General features: G+C 33.6%; 2 protein-coding genes across 6 annotated transcripts; both read left to right on the forward strand.

Moving 5' to 3' along the window:
- The first annotated feature begins 1,211 nt into the window (after nt 1-1,211).
- On the forward strand, nt 1,212-14,050 carry LOC136233951 (uncharacterized). Of its 4 annotated transcripts, none has more exons than XM_066023686.1 (9): nt 1,212-1,565; nt 10,851-10,957; nt 11,041-11,107; nt 11,183-11,850; nt 12,082-12,249; nt 12,437-12,721; nt 12,816-13,015; nt 13,098-13,215; nt 13,377-14,050. In XM_066023686.1, the coding sequence occupies exons 4-9, from the start codon at nt 11,817-11,819 to the stop codon at nt 13,499-13,501; spliced, it is 930 nt and encodes a 309-aa protein (XP_065879758.1). In that variant the 5' UTR covers nt 1,212-1,565; nt 10,851-10,957; nt 11,041-11,107; nt 11,183-11,816; the 3' UTR covers nt 13,502-14,050. The 4 variants fall into 4 exon arrangements, with proteins under 4 accessions (XP_065879758.1, XP_065879759.1, XP_065879760.1 ...); XM_066023688.1 differs by lacking the exon at nt 1,212-1,565 and having other exon boundaries at nt 10,497-10,957; nt 11,183-11,345; nt 11,429-11,850; XM_066023687.1 differs by lacking the exon at nt 10,851-10,957.
- A 4,762-nt stretch (nt 14,051-18,812) lies between these two features.
- LOC136233952 (uncharacterized) lies at nt 18,813-21,740 on the forward strand. 2 transcript variants are annotated; one of them, XM_066023690.1, is made up of 6 exons: nt 18,813-19,019; nt 19,095-19,193; nt 19,274-19,372; nt 19,443-19,747; nt 21,259-21,293; nt 21,578-21,740. In XM_066023690.1, exons 1-4 carry the CDS (start codon nt 18,960-18,962, stop codon nt 19,512-19,514), a joined length of 330 nt encoding a protein of 109 aa, XP_065879762.1. In that variant the 5' UTR covers nt 18,813-18,959; the 3' UTR covers nt 19,515-19,747; nt 21,259-21,293; nt 21,578-21,740. The 2 variants fall into 2 exon arrangements, with proteins under 2 accessions (XP_065879762.1, XP_065879763.1); XM_066023691.1 differs by having other exon boundaries at nt 19,119-19,193.
- The last annotated feature ends 1,746 nt before the right edge of the window (nt 21,741-23,486 follow it).

The raw sequence follows: 23,486 nt of genomic DNA on the forward strand, positions 1-23,486 counted from the left end.
GTAATTTAATTGTGCACCGGACAATGTGTGACTTGCATAATAAATAACATGTAATCTTTTATCCTTTCTTTGACCTAAAACACATCCCACTGCTAGGTCACTTGCATCACACATGATTTCAAAAGGTAAATCCCAATCGGGCTTAGCAATTATGGGTGCACTGACTAAGGCTGTTTTCAATGTTTCGAAAGCTTTAATGCAATCTTCATTAAAGTCGAAGGTTGAATCCTTCATAAGTAAATTAGTAAGTGGTTTGGAAATTACAGAAAAGTTTTTTATAAATCTTCTGTAAAAACCTGCATGTCCTAGAAAAGATCTTACTCCCTTGACAGTTGTTGGTGGGGGTAATTTTTCTATTACTGAAGTTTTTGCTCTATCCACTTCTAATCCTTTTTCGGATATTTTATGACCTAAAACAATTCCTTCGTCAACCATGAAATGACATTTTTCCCAATTTAATACTAAATTCGTTTCTTCGCATCTAGAAAGAACTTTATCTAAGTTTTTTAAACATGCATCAGAGTTTGGGGATGTGTTGCACATGTTCTCATCCCGGAGGTAAAGCGAAGTAAACTCGATAATAAAAGCTTTCCATGTATTCTATTAGGTGTGAGTGATGAGTCGAAAGGATATCGTTTATTTGATCCTAAGACTAAAAGAATTGTTGTCATTAAAGACGTGATCCTTGAGGAAGAAAAAGGTTAGGATTGGGGGGAATTTTTTGAAGAGCAAATAGAGGCAACCTTGGTGTGGGGAGATGATGATCTTCGTGACGATGATGAGTATAGAAGAGAAGATGATAATGAGAGCAACGGAGCTGAAATACACTACAAGAAATTCATTCTATAACGACCAAATTTAACGAAGGTACCTCTGATACTCTCGTTAAAAATGCTTTTCTACGTGGGTAAAAAATTACTCTCCTTTAAAATTACATTATTAACGACTGTAAATTGAAGTTGTTGTTATTAACACATATTACTGTCGTCATTGATATTATCATTTATTAACTAGAAAAAAGACGGTCATTATTTATTAATACTACCTTCACAATAAATCTTCAGAAATTTGGCGCTAAAATCTTACTAAATTTTTGTATAAAAAAAATTCCACTCTAAGTAGGAAATCCTATTTTTACGTAAATTAAATAGATATAGCACCCAAATTAATATAGTGGGGTCATTGAAAACAAAACAAACTCTGGAGCAAATCCCTAAATATTGGGGATAATGATATTTTGAGAAGACGATTTCCCCCAAAACCTCACGATGTTAACCTGGCCGCCACGCTCAACATCTCCACGCCTCCACCGTTTCGTAATCGCATTTACATTCTGTATCAGTCTAGATACTTTCACAAGCATAATCCCCAAACCCCACGTTATGCATCATTGTCTCCCACACCATCTCCACACCTCCATTCAATCCATTTTTTTTCTCTATATTCGGTATAGATAAGTTCAGAAAACTTTCACGAGCACCAAAAAGTTGAAGTGTTGAAGCTGTTCCTTAACTCAACGTCTACAAACAGTGAAAAGATAAAGTTGAAGCTGTAGCATAACTCAGGTATGTTTGTTCAATGTTCCAATTTATGAAAATTAAAAGTCAAATGGTGGAATTCATCTTAACATAAGTTGATTTTTTAGTGGAATTGTTAAATTTTCAGTGTTGTATAATTTGATTGTGCTTTTTTTGTTGTTTAGAAATTTTGTTCCCAAATTGGTAAGACTGGTTTTATTTATTTTAGAGAAATTGCTGTCAGTTTTTATTTGCTTAAACTCTGAAATTAGAAACTCATAAAGTAGATTGATAAGGTTAAGCTTTTTAGGGCTAGTACGAATTAAGATTAGAAAGATGAGGGATGTGGTGAACATGAGGGTACAGAGTTAATTGAGTGCAAAAAAAAAAAAAAACTTATAAATATAAAGAATTAAAAAATTATACAAATTCATTTTCTATGTGTTTGGGGTTCAAATGAGGATACAGTGTCAAGTCCATATTGATAGAAGCAAGGAAAAGGATACAACCATAATGGACAACACGACCAACTTACCCGAATATGTTCCTAGTGCATTGTTTTCCTGAATTTACTGTGTCTATGAATATGTTAAATTTTGCAATTAAAAAGCCAACTCATAGGTCCAAATGTCCTTTTATCACTTGTCATGGATTATTGATTCATTAGGTAATTCTGTTTTGCAGAAGTATCATTTTGATTACTGTAACTGTTATTTCTTCAATTTTCAATAAAATCCTTCATTTTCTGTTAATATTACAAGGCAATATATAGGTATTATACGAAAGTGTAGAGCAACACTTTTCATCAATGTATTTTCATGTCACTGATTCAATTTATTTATTCAGTTTATCAGTTCAGACATTGTAAAACATGCCTAAAATGTATAACTAAGTGTGTGCAACTTTCTACTTCACCCTGGCCAGCTAAAGGCCATCTATTATTTGGAGTCCTTCCCCTACCTTTTTTCTAGAAAAACTCTAAACCTTCAGCTCAAGTGGTAACCTTTGCACCACATTAAAACCTTAAGGTAGAATGATAGTAAATGGTGATATAAAATGCCTATCCTGTAACAGATATAGAAACAACATCAAATGGATAAGTAGTTTAACAAAAAATTTGAAGATACATTAAATAATAATCAAAACAGAAAAAGGTACAGAGAATGATAGTAAATGGTTTTACCAACAATATTTAAGAGTGTTGTTTGTAATTAAATCAACCAAAAAAGTAGTTTTCATATTAACTTGACATGTGCCAACTATCTTATGTCAATATTTCACAAAATATAAGAAACTAAGCAGGGCCGTCTTAAACTTTTTGGGGCCCCTGTGCTAAATTTTTCTTAAACCCTTACTAATTAATAGAATTTTGTATTAAGGTTGTAAATTTTGAATGGTTGAATATCTAAATCACATACGTACTCAATGTAATGAAAAAGTGTAAATAAATCTTATTACATTATATTATTATTTTATTATTTTAAGCTAATATCTATATTCGACTAAGCACATCTTAAATTTTGGGGCCCTTATAATTTTGAGGCCCTGTGCGTTAGCACTCCTTGCACGCCCTCATCTACTCCTCTGAAACTAAGAATTGTATATAATGTAATTATCATTCATTTGTTGGGGTCTCACTTTTAAGCATAGATGAAAATGACACTGCATTTACTCTTATGGTACTGATTACACTATTTAGGATCTTAGAATTAGAAAGAAAGAAAGTCTCTTCTTATTAATCCTATTAGTTCATGGACCCAAATTAGAATATATATTATTTGGCCAGGATAAGGTACCAAAACAGATTTATGGTTATCAATTTTAGGCGCCACGTACAAAATAGCATCAATATAGGCTTGAAGTTTAAAAGAGTAACAATTTAGACCTCGGATAATGGATTGGACACGTCATTCCTATTACTCCATTAAGTTCTGACTTCTCCCTCCACGTACAATTGATAGAACTTAACGGAGTAATATCAATGACATGTCTCATTCCGTTATCGAGGCCTAAATTGATATTTTTTTAAAATGTTAAGTCTATATTGGTGCTATTTTGTACGTGGAGCCTAAATTAATACTTCTCCAAAAACCATAAATCTGTTTTAATACCTTACCCCTATTATATTTTATGGCTTCTATATAAGTTATAGCCTATGTAAAATGTCATTTCTATTGATAGGATTTTCACTTCTTTAGAATGTAGTAATGCTATAGGACTTTTCCTAATCAAAATTACTAAGAATTAATGTGTTCGGAATAATTTATTCAAATAATTTATAGTGAAAAGAAAGATTGAAAGTAATGTTGTCAGAATTGGACCGGAATTGGATTGCTTTCCTGTTTGGGTTAGTATGGGTCTTTCAATTTGCAACAACCCATCTGAAACTGGTGTCAACATGGGAACCGGATTCACCCTGTTTTTTTAATTATTAAAAAAAAAATTGAAAAGTCATTAGAAAACTCTCAACAACCGGCTTCTTCTTCGATTTTCTTCTGTTCTTAGTCTTCTGCTTTGCTCTCTCAGTCTCGGCTGCTTCCCTTTTGCGTGTTCTCTCTCTTGATTCTTCTCCGCAAGCTATTGTCTAATTTTGCTATGAACTAATTGATTAATTAACTAAATTAACTAGTTGCTGCATGTGCTAAGTTATTTGCTGACTTTATTGAAAAAATAAAAGCTTGGATGAGGTGAACTTAGGAAGAGTTAAAGAAGAAAATCATTTAAGGTTAAGACCTTATGAGCTGAACTATCTTGATGCAACATCAGAGAATGAGTTTTGTCTTTGCTAAGTTTTTAGATTATAATAAGTTATTATATATAAATATATGTTATATTATTTATTTAATTATTATTACGTCATCCAGTCCGACCAATCCGAGTCAATTGGTTGAACCAAATGATCCATAACCCAATTATAAATCTAGTTTAATATCCAATCAGGTTCTGAAAACATTGTTTGAAAGTTATGCAGAACCCAAATCTAATCACCTGTTATGTGCTATGTTAGCTGATATCATAAAAAAATCCAATCCACATTAATCCAAACATACAACTTCTTATTCTTACCTTAAAGTAGTAGTAGATCTACAAAGTCAACAGCTCAAAACATCCTTAAAAACCTACAAACTAATATCCTTAAACCTGGCCATACTAATCATAAAAATACATACCTCAAGGAGGAAAAAAGAATCTAGAAAAATAACTTGTGTATTGCATTAGCTAATTAAATGTGTAATTAATTACAAAATCCGATTTGATTAATATAAGATAGGGGATAAATTTCCCTAATTGTAATCCAACTTGTTAATTAGGATCTGCATGATCGAGTTCTAGAATAAGTCTAGAATAAGAACCGAAATAAGCATAAATCTAATCTGTATGATCTGACCTCCAAAGTAAAGTTTGGAGTGACAAAACACCTATTATGAATCTCTGAACTAGATTGAGTCTTTGATCCCTCCCCAGAAATGAGACTTGTCAAAATTTGAACTTTTCATCTTAAATTTTGTACCTTTGATTGAATTATAGAGCAAAGCATCTGTATTTGAGGTTTTAAAGTTAAGAGTTGTAGCAACAATAATATGTACACGAAACCAACACCCCAAATTATTAAATTGGAGAGGAACATCTACTTAAATTTGTGAAGTAGTTAAAGAATAACCAGAGAATGAAATGAAGATAGAGAAAATTAAGAATTCGGCAATGAAAATGATACAAGAAAGTTCACAACTTTTACATCAATCTAAATAATACAAGAAGTGAAAATGTATCACTTGCGACAAATACTAGTAGTAGGCAGTAGGCATTGTAAGGTGTAATAGGACCATACTTCTTCTTAGCTTTTGGTGTCCCTCTCATCGGCTAATTTTCAGCCATCACAACTTCCCCAAATGAAAATGTAGTAACAGCAACAGCAGTTGCTACAAACACCAAACCTCTCCATCCATTAACACTTACTTCCTCTTAGCTTCTGGTGTCCCTCTCAGCGGCTCAATTTCAGCCACCGCAACTTTGCCAAATGAAAATCCAGTAATAGTAGTAGCAGCTGCTGCTACAAACACCAAATCTCTCCTTCCATTAACACTTTCTTCTTCATTGTTCTTCATCTCCACATTCACCCTTTCTCCATCTGATACATTTGAGGCTTTAGACACAATAAGACCTCAATGTTGGGCTGTGAAAAATGATGCCATCTAATTTGGAGGCTATCATCATTGTATATATATATATATATATATATGGCTCACCAAAGGAAAACACTTAACACAGCAGACCAGTTCTACTCATGCAACTTTCTCTCTCTCTCTCTCTATATATATATATAGAACTAGTCAATGAAATATGGTAGAAACATAGAGTTTTTTAGTCACTCAAATAGACAATGGCTCAGCTTTTAATAAACTTGGTCTAGTATATGAAACTGTCAAATTATATTTTTTAGTGTGTGGATTGGTACTGTCACAACAAAAACCCTCATCATGAAGAATTAATTTAAGAAACTAAAATAATACTCTTTTTTAGATGAATTTGGTTAATGGTTTGAGTTAAGTGTATTATTATAATTATTATTACATTTATATTTCAGTGTATTAATTGTTTTGTTGTTGCATGTTCTATTCTTCATGTGTTTCTTTATTTGATGATTTTAGGAGAATGACACCTAATAAAGAATGGATAAGACTTACTAAGATAGATCGGTTGAGTGAAGAGTATAATATTGGTGTTATAGAATTCTTGAACTACGCTTTCAAAAAAACAGGAGAAGCATACGAAATTCGATGTCCATGTGTTAGGTGTAACAACACCAATTTTGGAACTCGAAACTTGGTTCACACACATTTAATAACAAATGGAATAATGGAAAACTATACCTTTTGGTATCATCATGGTGAAAGACGACATGATCTTGATTCTGATGAAGAAGAATATGATGAAGATGATAATTGTAACATCCGTGTCTAAAATTTTTATTTTTCGAAATACATAGCATTGATTATTTATAAATTTAAATATACTATTGGGTTTAATTTAATGTCTTTAAGTTTCAATTAAAAAGTTTTGGGTAAGTGTAATAAAAAGTTATAAATTCAAGGACCAAAATTGATATTTTTTAATTACTAATATACATACACGTGTAAGTATAGTTGAAAGTAATTTCAACTTATCCTATATAAAAAAAAAGTAAAGAATAATTCATATTAAAGTAAATGGATTAATATGGTTATGATGTAATGTGCACAAAGCTTTTTACTACATCCAATTAATTAAATTATAATATAAAAACATGGCTTTTATATATGTATGTGTCAATTAAATATGAAAACATGGTTTTCTATATCTATGTGTCAACTAGATATTAAAAGAATGCTTTAATAATAGATGATGTGTCAAAATATAGAATTTAGTGATGACAAGTGTTTCATAAATTGAAATTAAAATAAAAATATACACACAATTATATATATTGGAGGGTATCTTAAAAAGGGGGATGAATGAGGAAAACAAAAGAGTTTTTGTTAGGAATTGGAGAAAAGCGTTTTTGGTCGTTGTTGACGACGATATTTTGGATTAGCTACCGACGACGATATTTCGGATCAGCTATCAATGGATTACACTGATTAATTTTCAGTGACCGACGACGATATTTCGGTAGCTGTATTTGTTATCTAAATTATTTTATCAATGTTATAAGTATGATTTTGAGTAAGTTTAGTTTCGATAGTTCCGTCAAATTTAATAGATTTACGATTAATGAGTTAGCGTCTATCAATTACTCATAAAAATGTAAAATTTAGACAGTTGTCCATTAGATTTATTCAAGTCGGTATTTTAGCATCGTCACTAGTTTAAAAGTATAATCGGTATGAGTTTAAAAGTATAATCAGTCTGAATTAACTATCTCAGTGACCGAAAATAATCCAATAAGAATATTTGGATCAGTAAAATATTTTAAGCGACTTTAACAGTTAGAGTTAAAATAAGTTGAAAATAGAAGGATTAATACGGATATTTTCCAAATAAAGTCGGTATCGAGTCGAATATAAAATTTGTATAAAAATTTGAATATAAAATTAGTTCAAATAGATTTATGACAATATAATGTGTCTAATGGTATATTCGGTCTAAAATAACGATACTCAGTTAGCGATACGCGTAACAATTTCGGTAACAAACATAAACGGTTTGATAAAAGTGTTTAGTTTAAAATTATTTATATAATATATTTGAGTTACTTTGAATACTTCGATTCAATTGTTTAAAATATTATATACTTTGGATTTCGATTGAATACTCTGGATTTTGATTATTGGAAGAATAATTATTATTATTGTGGTACTTTGAAAATCGGATTGATAAAATGAGTTTGACGATTTCTTAAGAATTGTTTTTGAATTGAAGAAACTATTGCGGTTGTTGTTATTATTTTGGGATTGAAGTCCAAATATGATTTTTATGAGTTGTGATATTTTGAAAGATAAAATGGTTTTGTCCATCTAGGATTGCCCGGGGTAGGAGTTGTAAGTTTTAAGACCATACCTAAGGGCGGTATGGCCAGAGTGCACGGCTGGTAGTCCTAACGTTAGGCAAGGCGAGATATGAATGAGATATCTCGATTATTGATATGATTGATGTTATGATAAGCTACACGGGTGGAATTCGAGGATGGACACACACGCAAATTTTGTATTACGTTTTGATAATGTTTGATGATCTGAATTATAATGTTTTACGATTTATTTGATTATGAGTTGGTTTGTTAAAGCGGTTTGTTCGATTTGATTCGATTTGATAAAACGTTGTTCGATTTGATTCGTTTTGATAAAACGTTATTCGATTTGATTCGTTTTGATAAAGTGATATATATATATATATATATATAGTAATAAAATGAAATATACAATTAAGTTATTAACGTGTCAATCAACGTGTCAATAAGTTACAATGAGTTCATAAGTTAAGAGAACTACCGGAGTTAAGAGAGCTACCTAAAATAGGTAGAACTACGTGGCTTTGATTCCCGATTTAAAAATTAAAAGATGCTCGGGATACGTAGGAAGCTTGATAGAATTATCAAGTCCAAGCGAAATAATAAATAAAATTTTAGGTAGTCCGAATAAATTTTTATCTAAAAAAAATTGGTTCGGCTTTCAGGATATTAGAAGTTGGTTGTCCTGTTTTCTGTTCATACCCGATGCCGTTTTGGATCGGGTGTGACAATAGTGATAATGATGATGATGATGATGATTGGGCTGAAGATATTATAAATGATATATATCCTGATATTGAATTGAATGAAGAGGAACCCAATGATGAAGCGAAGAAATTTTATAAGTTATTACAAGATTTAGATAAAGTAGTTTACCCTGGTTGCAAGACCTCTAAGTTGGATGCGCTTGTCAAATTACTATACATCAAAAGTGTTGGTCGGTGGAGTAATAAATCATTTGACATGTTATTGCAAGTGTTAAAAGAAATACTCCCAAATGGTTCTACTTTGCCAGAATCATATTATGAGGCAAAAAGAATTATAAAAGATATTGGTCTCTCTTATGACAAAATTGATGCATGTGTCAAAGATTGTATGTTGTATTGGAAAGAAGATGAAAATTTGGACAGGTGCAAAATATGTGGTCTCTCAAGATGGAAAGATGATATTCGTAATGGGGAAACTAAACTTCGAAAAAATGGGAAGAAAATACCAGTCAAGACAATGCGTTATTTTCCTTTAAAGCCAAGACTTCAAAGATTGTTTATGTCAAAGAAGACATCTTCTTTGATGCGATGGCATAAGGAAGGTAGAGTAGATGATGGAGTTATGAGACACCCTGCTGATTCCCCCGCTTGGAAGACCTTTGATGATGTTCATAAAAACTTTTCCTCTGATCCTCGTAATGTAAGACTTGGCCTTGCTAGTGATGGTTTTCAGCCATTTAATCATTTTAAAACTTCATATAGTATTTGGCCAGTCATATTAATTCCATACAATTTGCCACCATGGATGTGCATGAAAGAACCTAACTTTATCCTCTCTACCCTTATACCCGGTCCTGATGGTCCAAGAGATGCAATTGATGTCTATCTCCAACCTTTAGTCGAAGAATTAAAAGATTTGTGGGAAGTAGGAGTTGCAACATTCGATGTGTCGACAAGACAAAACTTTATGTTACATGCATCCTTGTTATGGACTATCAATGACTTTCCTGCATATGCAAATTTGTCTGGTTGGAGTACAAAAGGTAAGATGGCTTGTCCTTGTTGTAACAAAGACACTTGTTACTTGAGGTTAGCTAATTGTAAGAAGCAATGTTATATGGGACATCGCCGATTTCTTGATAGCAAGCACAGATGGAGAAAAGATAAAAAAAAAGTTTGATGGTACTCAAGAATTGAGGCCGCCACCGAAATCACCCTCTGGAATTGATATCATTGCTCAAGTTACTAGCCTTGAGGGAATCATCTTGAGTAAAGACCTTAGCATGCAGATAGAGGTGACAATTTGAACAAGAAAAGCATATTCTTTGAACTTCCATATTGGAGTAGTCTTTTGTTACGACACAATTTGGATGTGATGCACATTGAGAAGAACATATGTGATAATATTGTTGGGACAAGCATGAATGTGAAAGGGAAGACTAAAGACACTATGCAATCTCGCAAAGATTTGGAGGCAATGAACATTCGTCCAGACTTGGATTTGATTCTCAAGGAGGATAAGTTTGAGATTCCTATAGCATCTTACATGTTATCTCATGATGAGAAGCACTCATTTTGTTCATTTTTTAAGCAACTAAAGGTCCCTGATGGTTTCTCATCTAACATTTCTCAAAGTGTGAACATGAAAGAGCACAAAATTTCTGGTTTGAAGAGTCATGATTGTCATGTTTTGTTGCAACATCTAATTCCTCTTGCAATACGTGGCCTCCTTCCAAAAAATGTTTGCGAACCCCTTTATCGAACTATCTTTATTCTTTATTAGTTTGAGTGCTAAGGCATTAAAGGCAGAAGAGTTGGAAGAAATTCGCAATCAGATTCCTATAACTCTATGTAAATTGGAACAATGTTTTGTTCCTTCCTTTTTCGATATAATGGTTCATTTGCCGATTCATTTGGCTAATGAAGCTTTGATATGTGGCCCTGTACAATTTCGTTGGATGTACCCTATTGAGCGGACATTACATGATTTAAAACTTCTTATTCGTAATATGGCTCGTCCAGAAGGGTCAATTGCATATGGGTATATTGCAAAAGAGTGCATGACTCTATGCTCAAGGTACTTGAATGGTATTGAGACAAAATTTAATAAACCAGATAGAAATGGCGATGGTTGTTCAGATTATTTTGATGGTGGATTTTCCTTATTTTCGCAACATGGGCGATGAATGGGTGGAAGCACATGCATATGTCATAAATAATTGTGATGAAGTCATACCTTTTCTCGAGTAAGTCAATATCTTGAAGAGCTATAATTGTATTTTAAATTCTTAAATAATTATGAATAATAATTTCTAAAAATTCGTTGCAGAGAGTATTCCCAGATTCGAGAAAGTATTCATCCACAACAATCTTTTAATGATTGGTTTAAAGATACAGTGAGTATATCTTTAAACTCTTCATCAAGAAAATATATACCACGTTTAAATGTCTCATACGTAATTTTATTGTAGGTTGCAAAAATGTATGCATCTAGCAAGGAATCCAATATTCGAGATTTGTTGTCATTATCTCGTGGTCCATCCCAATATGCTACAAACTTTGATGGTTATATTGTGAATGGGTATAGGTTTCGCATTGAAGATTGTGATAAACGACGTAGAACACAAAATTATGGTGTGTGTGTGAGCAGTGATGTTGGAAATGAGGGAGGACCTATTGATTATTATGGGATTTTAACTGAGATTCTTGAATTGCAGTATCTTGGTGAGAAAAGAGTTGTCCTATTCAAATGTAAATGGTTTGACGTTCATGACAATGTGTGGGGATCAAAAATAGATGAATTTGGATTCATTTGTATCAATCCTCAACGTTGTTTGAGAACAAATGAACCATTTATTCTAGCAAGTCAAGCTTCTCAAGTCTTTTATGCTATAGATAATGCTAATAAGAATTGGCATGTTGTTATTAAGACACAACCACGAGATTCATACAATATGTCTTCTCAAATAGATGATGACAATGAGAATTTTGATGATCTTGGTGAGGCTTATCAAGAGGGTGAATCATTCAAGTTTCAATGTGGCACTACATTGAATACAACAGACGGGAAAAATTGGGCACGAAGTGATTCATTACCAATTACTTATGATGTGTCAAAATCTAAAAAGAAAAGAAAGCGGTAAATAATATCTTGAAGCTGAGATTTTTTTTTCAATATGTTCATTATTATTTTCTGATGTATCACATATGTTTGAAGTCGTTATATTATTTGACTTCTTTAAATAAGTAAAATGCTCAGACATGCACTTCCTTTCAAATATGTTCAATATTAATTCCTTATGCTCATTTTGTTTGTGTTCTATAGTTTTCTATTGACAAATATTGCATATACCTTTTTTTTCAATTTGAGGTGAAAATGCAATCAAGCCAACTTCCTACTCGCAAAAAGTTCATCCAGCCAGGCAAACTGGGGAACAAAATCGAGTATTGAGTGCTTTCCAACATTCAAGCGTACCTCATGATAAAAGTACTAAAGACACTCCGAAGGGTGTTACTCCAAGAAAAGAGAACCTTAAAGGTATTTTTCAATTTCTTTAAGGTAGTTTTCCATTTATATAATTTCTTTAAAATAGTTTCTATTTATACAAAATTGATTTTTTTTTGTAAATATATACTGCCTCTGCATCTGCAATTTGATGGTAAAATGTTGTATTTGTGTTATTATATTCGACTATAATTATCTTTATTAAATTAATGCTTTGTAGATGTTGGTTTGATTGTGCATTTTGGTGATTTACAATACCACGATAAAGGTTTCAACGAAGAATGTTGTTTCCTGGACATTTTGAGCATATGCAAAAAATTTGTCGATATTTATTTTGTTGGCTTGAGATTTGCTGATGATGATGGAAGACCAGTACAAAATGATTTAGATGTCTTAAATATGTTCAAAAATTATTCGGGTTCTACAGTCATACATCTTTATGCCAAAAGAGACATAAACTCACGAGGTTTAATATACAAACTCCCAAGTGACAATCCTAATCTAGGTACTTTCATATTATTGCTAAAGATAATCTATTTTAACATTTAGTTATATATCCTATTTCACTCTAACTCTTATCTAAATTTTCATGTTATTAGCTTCTGATATTGCACCCATACCAATAGTGACAAATGTAAAGATAATGGGTGAGCTTAAGGTAAATCAGAAAGTGATGGTATATGGTGCTATTAGTAACGGGGTGGAGACTGCGAGTATTGCCGATTTTTTCATAACTATGAATAAAAACTTGGATATTGAGAATGGTCTTACACCTATCAGCTCACCTAGCAAAGAGAAGGTAAATATTCTTTGTTATTCAATAATTATTATGTTGGACATATTTGCATTATTAATTTATGATGATGATATTGTTTATTTAGGAGCTTGAATTACCATTACAAGCTGTTGGTCAATTTGTTGTTGCCAAACTAACTCTCATGACAGAGGATGGAAAATCTGGTGATCCAAAGTATGCAATATCTCAAACATTTGTTAAGAGTAAGCATCTTTAATTGATGTATATTTTCATTTCAATAAATGTATACTTTCTTGTGCTTGTTTTATTTTGCTTAATTTCCTAAGAAAATAAAACATGAACATTCTGAATTCTTAGTATGAGTTTGTTTCTTCTTTTTAATTCTTTTTTATTCATTTTCTAGGTGATATTCCAAAAATTGTGAGAAAAGTTAGAGGTTGTAATAAGAACAAAAAAATTTGTTCTCTCAAACAAGGAGAGAAACTTGACATATGTTTCTGTAAGTCGTTGTTTTCTATCACTTGCTGATGATGATGCTGAGTCAACAAGTCAGCGTAATTGTAAGTCAACCCGTCAGCAAGAGTAAAATCAAGAAGTCGGAATGCTGAGTTATCAAGTCAGCATGGCTGTGGTCAGCATGGTACTGAGGTGATAATACAGGTCAACATGGTCTTGCTGTGTTACCACTGGTCAGTAGGTCTTGCTGAGTTAGTACATTTTGAGTAAGGATATTTTGGGTATTTTCACAATCTTGTAAAGGCTATAAAAGGTCTGGGTTGGGAAGTAGTTTTATACGAGAGATTCTTAGACTAAGTCATAAGTGTACACTGTGATAATCTGAATTGGGGATTGGGAAAACACGAGAGTTTCTGGAAAAGGAGAAACTGTTTCAATCTTGTTGTAATCTCCATTGATTAGTGAAGTTGCTGGATGTAGGCAGTTAAGCCGAACCAGGGTAAATTCTGTGTGTATTCTTTTGATTGTTGTTTCAAGATCCAATCTGTGATCTTTGTGTACTTTGTTTCTCTGTGTGGTTGATTGATCGTTCGAAGCGTAGTTCAACAATTGGTATCAGAACTAATCAAGAACAGAGCAATGGGTTTTACAAAGATCGAGATCGAGCGTTTCAATGGTAAGGGAGATTTTGCTCTATGGAGACAGAGGATGAAGGCAATCTTGGTTCAAATGAAGGTTGCGAAGGCTCTGAAGGGCGAGAAGGAATTTCCGGTGACAATGACGAAGGAGGAGAAAGAAGATCTTCTTGAATTGGCTTACAGTACGATCGTCCTGTATCTTGGCGATAAAGTGCTAAGAGAAGTTTCGAAGGAAACCTCAGCTGCTGGGGTTTGGCTCAAGCTTGAACAGTTGTACATGACGAAGACACTTACCAATCGGGTTTATCTTAAGGGAAAGCTTTTCGGCTTCAAGATGAACGAGGACAAGCCAGTTGAAGACTATCTTGATGATTTCTCAAAGATCATAATTGACCTAAAGAACATAGAGGTAAAGATTGAAGATGAAGATCGGGCCATAATGATCTTGAATTCTTTACCCCAGTCTTTCAGTCATTTTGTTGAAACCATGAAGTACGCTAGAGAAACACTAAGTCTGGAAGAAGTTCTGATGGCGCTAAAGTCAAAACAGATTGAGGCCAACACCAACACTGAAGCTGCAGAAGGATTGTTTGTTCGTGGAAGGTCTGAGAAAAAGGACTCTCACAAGCCAAAGAACAAGAACGGGAAAAAGTCCAAAACTACATCCTCAAGCAATAAAGAAGGCAAGGTCTACAAGTGTTTTCACTGCCATAAGGAAGGACATTTCAGGAAAAACTGTCCTGAGAGGAATAAGAGTCTAGGTCAGCCTAAAGATCAAGGCGAAGCCGCTGTGGTAGAAGAAGGTTATGAGAGCGCTGAGGTCCTTGCTGTCACTGATAAAGATCCAAACACTGACTGGATCTTGGACAGCGGATGTACGTTCCCTATGACTCCCAATAGGACATGGTTCGAAGACTTTCAAGAGGAAGGTGGGAGGGTTCTTCTAGGCAACAACAAGTTGTGCAAGGTACTGGGTCAAGGCTCCATTAGGCTGAAGATGTTCGATGGTCAAGAAAGGATTATGACCGGTGTGAGGTATGTGCCAGAACTGAAAAGAAATTTAATTTCTTTGGGTACGCTTGATAAACAAGGATACAATTATAGAGCCAAAGGGGGTATCATAAGGATATCTAGAGGACCTTTAGTTGTTATGAAAGGTACCATGAGTAATGGCCTATACACTCTCCTAGGTCACGTGAGTGAAGTTGGTTTACATGAACTTAGGAAGCAGGGTTGTCTTGGTAAAGATCACATAGGAAAGATAGATTTCTGTGAGAACTGTGTCTTAGGGAAGTCTAGTAAAGTCAAGTTTCCTAAGTCAGCAATACATAGAACCCAGGACATTCTTGAGTACATTCACTCTGACCTATGGGGGCCAACAAGAACTAAGTCTCATGGTGGGAGGACCTATTTTATGACTCTTATTGATGATTACTCTAGAAGAGTATGGGTTTATATTCTAGCTCATAAGAATGAGGCTTTGCAAACGTTCAAGGATTGGAAAGTGTTAGTGGAAAACCAAACAGGAAAGAAAATCAAAAGGTTGAGAACCGACAATGGTTTGGAGTTTCTTGACAAAGATTTCATCACTTTGTGCAAGAAGTCAGGTATAACTAAACATCATACCGTTCCTAGAACTCCACAGCAGAATGGCCTAGCAGAGAGGTATAATAGGACTATCCTAGAAAGAGTTAGGTGCATGTTAATCCAATCCAGTCTCCCTAAGTCTTTCTGGGCTGAAGCAGTGCAAACTGCGTGTTACCTAATCAATAGGTGCCCATCATCTGCTATAGGTTTTAAAACACCTATGCAAATGTGGTCTGATTACCCAGAGGATTATGAAAAACTTAGAGTGTTTGGTTGTTCAGCTTTTGCACACGTTAGACAGGGAAAATTAGAACCTCGGGCTCTAAGATGTGTTTTTATAGGCTACCCTATAGGAGTCAAGGGCCATAAGTTGTGGTGCCTAGAATCTGGTTATAAGAAATCCATAGTCAGCAGAATGTTGTGTTCAATGAGATGGATTTTCCTTATCGGAAAAACCAAGAAAAAACTCAGTTAGAACCGAGTAGTCCTAAGTCCATTCAAAACCTTGAGAGTGTTAAGAATGAGGTGGAGCTTGAAGAAAATAGTGAAAACACTCGTAAAACCGAGCAAGAAGTCAGTGATGGTAATGATACTGAGTCCAGTCAAAGCTATAGACTTGTTAGAGACCGTGAAAGAAGAGTCCCTAGGGCCCCGGTTAGATATGGTTTTGAGGACCTTGTAGCTTATGCATTTAGTGTTGCTAAGGAAGTACAAGAGTCTGAACCTGTAACCTATAGGGAAGCTGTGAATTCGGTTGACAAGGAACAGTGGCTTAACGCTATGAAGGATGAGATAAAATCCCTTGATAAAAATGAAACTTGGATTTTGGTAGATAAACCTTTTGATAAGAAGTTGGTCGGTTCAAGGTGGGTGTTTAAAAGAAAGGAAGGGATACCTGGTGTAGAGGAACCTAGGTTTAAAGCTAGGTTGGTGGCCAAAGGGTTTACTCAGCAGGAATGTATAGACTTTAATGAAATCTATTCACCGGTTGTTAAACATAGGTCTATCAGGATTATTCTCTCTCTTGTAGCTCGTTTTGATCTAGAATTAGAACAATTAGATGTCAAAACAGCTTTTCTTCATGGAAACCTGGATGAGGTCATATATATGCAACAACCAGAGGGTTTTGAAATAGGAGATAAAGACCAGCGGGTATGTTTGCTTAAGAAGTCTCTATATGGTCTGAAACAGTCCCCTAGACAGTGGTACATGAAGTTCGATGAGTTTATGATAAGTCAGGACTTTCATAGGTCTAGTTATGACTGGTGTGTGTATAGTAGAGACCTTAGTGATGGCTCTAAGATTTATCTCTTGTTATATGTTGATGACATGCTTATAGCTTGTCAAAACAAAGCAGCCATAAATCAGTTAAAGGCACAACTAAACACACGGTTTGAGATGAAGGATCTCGGGTCAGCACGGAAAATTTTAGGGATGCAAATTTCTCGAGACAGAGGAAGAAAGAGGCTATTCCTAAGTCAGTCAGTTTATCTGAGCAAGGTGTTAGAACGTTTTGGTATGACGAATTCAAAGGCCGTTCTCACTCCACTTGCAAGTCACTTCAAGCTGAGCAGTAAGCAAAGTCCTCAAACTGATGAGGAAAAGGAAGACATGGAGAGGGTGCCATATTCGAGTGTTGTAGGCTGTCTAATGTATGCGATGGTCTGTACACGTCCAGATTTGGCTCATGCTGTGAGTCTCATCAGCAGGTTCATGGCAAATCCAGGAAGAGCTCATTGGTCAGCGGTGAAGTGGGTGCTGAGGTATGTCAAAGGCTCACTGAGTAAAGGTTTGAGTTATGGTGGAGCTGAAGCCCTAGTGGATGATGTAGCAGGTTTTGTTGATTCTGATTATGCTGGTAGCATTGACACCAGAAAATCCCAAACCGGGTACGTATTCACTGTGTTTGGAACTGCAATAAGTTGGAGGGCAAGTCTACAGTCAGTTGTGACTTTGTCAACAACCGAAGCTGAGTTTATTGATGTTACAGAGGCAGTAAAAGAAGCTATGTGGCTGAGAGGAGTCTTAACGGAACTTGGAGTGACACAGATTGATGGTTTGAAGATTTACTGTGATAGCCAAGGAGCTATACATCTGTCAAAACATCAAGTTTTTCAAGAGCAATCCAAACATATAGATGTGAGAATGCATTTCGTCAGGGATGTGATTAGCACTCGTACTGTTCAGGTGGTGAAAGTGGGAACTGAGGATAACCCAGCCGACATGCTGACCAAATCTGTTTCAAGTAATAAATTTGAACATTGCTTGAAACTGGTTAGGATGGTCAGTGGTCCTTGAGTGTATTTTCTTCACTAGTTGATGGAGTGAATAGAAAGACAAGGTGGAGATTGTAAGTCGTTGTTTTTCTATCACTTGCTGATGATGATGCTGAGTCAACAAGTCAGCGTAATTGTAAGTCAACCCGTCAGCAAGAGTAAAATCAAGAAATCGGAATGCTGAGTTATCAAGTCAGCATGGCTGTGGTCAGCATGGTACTGAGGTGATAATACAGGTCAACATGGTCTTGCTGTGTTACCACTGGTCAGTAGGTCTTGCTGAGTTAGTACATTTTGAGTAAGGATATTTTGGGTATTTTCACAATCTTGTAAAGGCTATAAAAGGTCTGGGTTGGGAAGTAGTTTTATACGAGAGATTCTTAGACTAAGTCATAAGTGTACACTGTGATAATCTGAATTGGGGATTGGGAAAACACGAGAGTTTCTGGAAAAGGAGAAACTGTTTCAATCTTGTTGTAATCTCCATTGATTAGTGAAGTTGCTGGATGTAGGCAGTTAAGCCGAACCAGGGTAAATTCTGTGTGTATTCTTTTGATTGTTGTTTCAAGATCCAATCTGTGATCTTTGTGTACTTTGTTTCTCTGTGTGGTTGATTGATCGTTCGAAGCGTAGTTCAACAGTTTCTACAACAATCGTGGCGTTGGAGAGAATCAGAAGTATTGGTTGAGGCATTTAGGGAAGATTGTACGTAATTGACATATTTGTCCTGTACGGGTACAAACATGGATGGATATAAGTGATGTCACAAAAAAGCACATGTGGGACACAGTTACAGTAAGTAGTTTCAACACTAATCAATTTAAACTATTTCAATATATATATTTAATAATATTGGCTATAATCAATTTGATGTAGGAGTATTTTAAACATCCTGATATCCAGTCGTACTATCTTCACACCTTAGAGCATATGAAGGAACTGTGGGGAAATTAGAGGGCAGAATTGAATAAAAAGTATGTGAAGACTTGTGAAAGTAAGGTGGAGGCTTTGAAAAATGTGGCTAAAGGCATGGATTCAAAAGATTGGGAATGGCTAGTAAATAACGTATTCTATACAGCAAAGTTTCTGGTATGATTTTGTGCATCTTAAATCTAATTTAGGTAACAAGGTTTTCAATTTGATGTCGGTGGTGTAATTTCATAGGAGATAAGCGTAAGAAATTCTCAGAACAGGGCTTGTCAACAAAGTATGCATATCCATCGTTGTGGAAGCAAGCCTCATAGGGAAGTGATATATGAAATGGTATTTTCACCACTCTTTCAAAATTTTCATTAGTTTGATTATCAATATTTCCTTTCTATTAATTTGTAATCATTTTATAGGGAGGCAAAGACGGCAACCCTCCAGATGTAAGAGAAGTCTTTGTTAAAACTCGAAAGATTGATGAAAACATAGTTGAACCAGAAACAAGAAAAAAATATGTAAGTTCTAATTTGTCAAGTCATCCCATTGAATTATATTTATTATATTTGACATAATTAAAATTTGTAGGATGAACTAAAGATGACAATGGAGTCAGAGCCAACTCTTACTAATTTACAAGTTGTGGAAAGGTGCTTCTGACGACAACGCCATGGTCTGTCTTTGGTTATGGAGGTGGCTTGAAGCGAAAACATTTTGAAAGTACTTCTCAAATCGAAGAACTCAAGACCAAGCTTCATGATAAGGAAGAGGAAAACCGTAAGCTTATGGATCGTTTAGAGCAAATTGAAAATCGATTAGTCCAAGTGGAGAATGAACGTGTGGAACACTCAGATACAAATACTTCATCAAATACTAATGATGAGCATCAAAAGGTACATTCATATCCTCTAATTTCATTATATTGTTACTTAAGCTTGGTTGCATCATTACTCTAGATAAAGTGTCATCCTTATAAGGTCTCTTATTAGTGCTTTCAAGGATTGATATACAAAGGATATGAATGTGCGTTCTCTCAATATTAGTTGACTGTTTCTGTCTAATTATTTGTAGGAAAATGTGCTTGAATATAGGGAAAAAATTGTGTGCTAGTTCAATGATAAAAGAATCTAGTTGGTGTTAATTTGGATTGTTTTATATTCACATTCTTTTCATTTTTGTGTGTTTTTTTAATGGATTTAGGGATGCATTATTATTTTTGTTTTCTGCCAAAGTTTGTTTAAGAGCTAACTGGTGATATCGAGTTTTGAAGTAAAGTGAGAAGTTTGAAATGAAATGATACTATGTCTATTATCCTTGCTTTTCTTCATGCTTTGTGTGCTTAGATTTTCATTAGTGTACTGTTGTTGTAAAAAGAAAAAAATCATGTGTCTCAATGTCATATCCCTCTTAATTGTTGTTTTAATCTGGTGCAAAAATCACGTGGGATATATTTGATGCTGATTATTTTAGTTTCAATGCATAAATTACATAACAATCTGACTTTTCGTTAGTAGAGTTGAGTTCTGAGATTTTGTTTGGCTGTGGGATGCGTTTTACAATTTAATGCAAACAATTTATATGAAAACAAATTACTAAACCCAAATACAAACTTAAAAACTTAACTATAAGCAAATAGCTCTAAATTTGTAGAAGAAATTAAGTTGTCCCAGGTTTTAAAAACTATGTTCAGGCTATCAAAATTCAATTGCTTTAAATTTTCAATTAATTTTTGCTTCAGTTTTGGGTTAACAGTTTTGCGTTATTGTGTGTTTTGAGTTTATGTTTGAGCTAAACACACAATTTTCATCATGTAACTTGCTGAGCCTAGTAATAACAATAACAACATGAGATTGTTTGATTTGTCATCGATTATTGGATAGAGTAAGGAATTTAAATTTTCTCAGTTGGATTTTTCCATAGCTTTATGTTTGTCTAAGATTTGGTGCTTTTTTGAGTTTAACTTGGAAATTAGCTGGATTGAATCAAATAATTTATTTCAATAGCCATTGTTGCACATTAAAAACTTGATATAAACCTCAATGTACCTATTTGACAACCTTTAATCCTCATAGTTTATTGCTTCAAAATGGCCCTAACAATAGCATTTATTTTTGTACTTTGCCCTTGAATTAATGAATGATAGTTTACAGGGTGATCAAGTTAATGCAAATTGAATGCTTATGTTGCTAAGGATTTAATAGGCTGTAATTTCTATTCTAATATACATTTTTACAGTTTTTACTCTTGATGCATGATTTGGTAATTACATGTCTCATATTCTCTTGTTTATTCTGTCTAATTATTTATAGGCATTTTTTCATGATGTATAACATGTGGCAGAAAATTAGTTCATAATATTTTACATTAGATCTTTTAATTTTAAGTTCATTTTTTCTTTCTCCAGGGCGTTTAGCTACTCATTTATTCCCCAAAATTCAAGTAAGTTTTTGTTTTACTTTGAGAGTTTTAGTATATATTTAATTTCACCCACAAAAGAAAAAGTATGGACAGTGAAAAAGTACTTGAGGTTTATTTATCTTCAAACTTTATTACCTTATAATATAGGAGTATATGATTAATATAGACCAATAATGTTCAATATTATGCCAATAATGTTTATTTTGGTCCATCTTACTAATAGACCAATACGCTTTGTCTAAGTCTTTGCTTATTTTTTTCTCTTATACCTTTCCCTTATTATTAGATGTTTACATTTGTAACAGCAGAGCTAATTGTTCTGTTCGGTTGGATTATTCTTCTGGGATGAGATTTGGAACAAACTGTTGAAGTAGCTTTAATGGAGATTATATATGCCTTTGATTATATCATATTAATGTACGAAACAAGATGATTTGTTTTCCTATTTTAGAAAGAACAAGAACACATTTCAGTTAATAGTTTTGCACTTTTATTTTCAATCTTGTTAAATGACAAATTGGTTTATATTTTATTGAATTTACGTTTCAATTATTGAATTTGTATTTATTGTGTATTTAGATGATTCTAGTGTCACAACACATTAATTCATGATATAATTACTGATCTCTTAGTTGTAAAATATCACTTCTAATGACAGTACATATAGAAATAATGACGGTCTATTATCTCGTGAGAATGTTATAATGATGATGGTAGAAATTGGAAATAACGACGGTTTATTTTCTTATTAAAAGGTTATAATAACGACTGTTTATTCACTCGCTAAAGTATAATAACAATGACGGTGGTTTTTGGAAATAACGACCGTATATTCAATCATTAACGTTTCATAATAATGACGGTGAAGAACGGAAATAACGTCGTTTATTCACTCATTAAAAGGTCATAATAACGACAGTGAATTATGTGAATAATGACCGTTTATTCACCCATTAATACGTCTTAATAATGACGGTGAAATCAGTTAACAACGACGGTCATTATTGTCCTAATTATTGAGTAGTAAGGACAGGCTGCATACAGTCGTTGTTTTGTTTTAACGACGGGACACGGTATACCGTCGTTAATACCTTTAGCGTCGGAGGTTTTAACGAGGGTGGACGACGGTATATACGGTCGTTATAAGTTAATAACGACGGTATTTATTTAATTAACGACGAGATTAACTCTCGTTATAGACCAAATTTCTTGTAGTGATAGATACAGATCTTGATAGTGGGGCAGAAAACATTTTGAGACAAGAAAATAGTGAAGGAGAAGAGCAAAATGAAGAAGGGGCATATAAAACAATGAATAGGAGAGATAGGAGGATGCAAACTTGGATGGGAGAGTATGTAAGTGGGGAGGATCTAAGTGAAGAAGACGAGACAGCCTATATGGTAGCATCACTACAAGAAAATCGCTTTTTGGTAACAAGCTTTGGCAACAATGGAAGAAGTTGTTGCTATAAACGAACGTTAGCAACCAACTTTTTGAGTCGTTACAAAAGGTTGTTACTGTAAATTTATTTCGACGGGTGGGATTTGATGAGAAAAGGTAATAACTTTGGCAACAATGTCTTTGTTGTTATAAATGAAAATATTTTTACCAACAACTCCATGTTGTTACTTTAAATGAAAGCATTTACTACAACAACGCATTGTTGTTGCTGTAACGAAAACATTTATAGCTACGACAAAATATTGTTGCTGTAAATGAAAATATTTACAGTAACGAATCCGTGTTGTTGCTGTAAATGAATGTATTTACAGTAACGAATATGTGTTGTTGCTGTAACAAATCAATTTACAGTAACAACTCTATGTTGTTGCTGTATATGAAAGAAATTTTTAACAACGACCCTATGCTGTTGCATAAGAATTAAATATTTTTACAACAAAAGAGATGGTTGTGAAAGAAATTTTTAAACTAATTAAAAAATAAAATAAATACATATAATATAAAATAAATATTTAAAATTATATACTATATTTAGTAAATTATATAATTTAAATTGAACTGCAAAATATTACAAAAAATGACATTTCTTATTTTTTTTATATTAATAAATTTTAACTTTAAATATAGATTGAATAAATTTTAGAAGTTAGTAATTCAATAAATAATGTTGTAAATAAGAGAATCCATTCCTTAATGAGGAAGGTCACATTATTAGTAATATTAATTAATTATCTATTTAAAAATTATATTTAG

This window comes from Euphorbia lathyris, chromosome 6 (genome assembly GCF_963576675.1).
Source record: "Euphorbia lathyris chromosome 6, ddEupLath1.1, whole genome shotgun sequence".
Taxonomy (NCBI): Eukaryota; Viridiplantae; Streptophyta; class Magnoliopsida; order Malpighiales; family Euphorbiaceae; genus Euphorbia; species Euphorbia lathyris.

Coding starts and splice junctions, on each gene's coding strand:
- LOC136233951 (XM_066023686.1), top strand. CDS start 11,817: ATGATGTGTCAAAATCTAAAAAGAAAAGAAAGCG. Junction 12,722..12,815: donor AAGTGACAATCCTAATCTAG/GTACTTTCATAT, acceptor TCATGTTATTAG/CTTCTGATATTGCACCCATA. Junction 13,216..13,376: donor ATCTCAAACATTTGTTAAGA/GTAAGCATCTTT, acceptor TTCATTTTCTAG/GTGATATTCCAAAAATTGTG.
- LOC136233952 (XM_066023690.1), top strand. CDS start 18,960: ATGGATTCAAAAGATTGGGAATGGCTAGTAAATAACGTATTCTATACA. Junction 19,020..19,094: donor TCTATACAGCAAAGTTTCTG/GTATGATTTTGT, acceptor GTAATTTCATAG/GAGATAAGCGTAAGAAATTC. Junction 19,373..19,442: donor CAGAAACAAGAAAAAAATAT/GTAAGTTCTAAT, acceptor TAAAATTTGTAG/GATGAACTAAAGATGACAAT.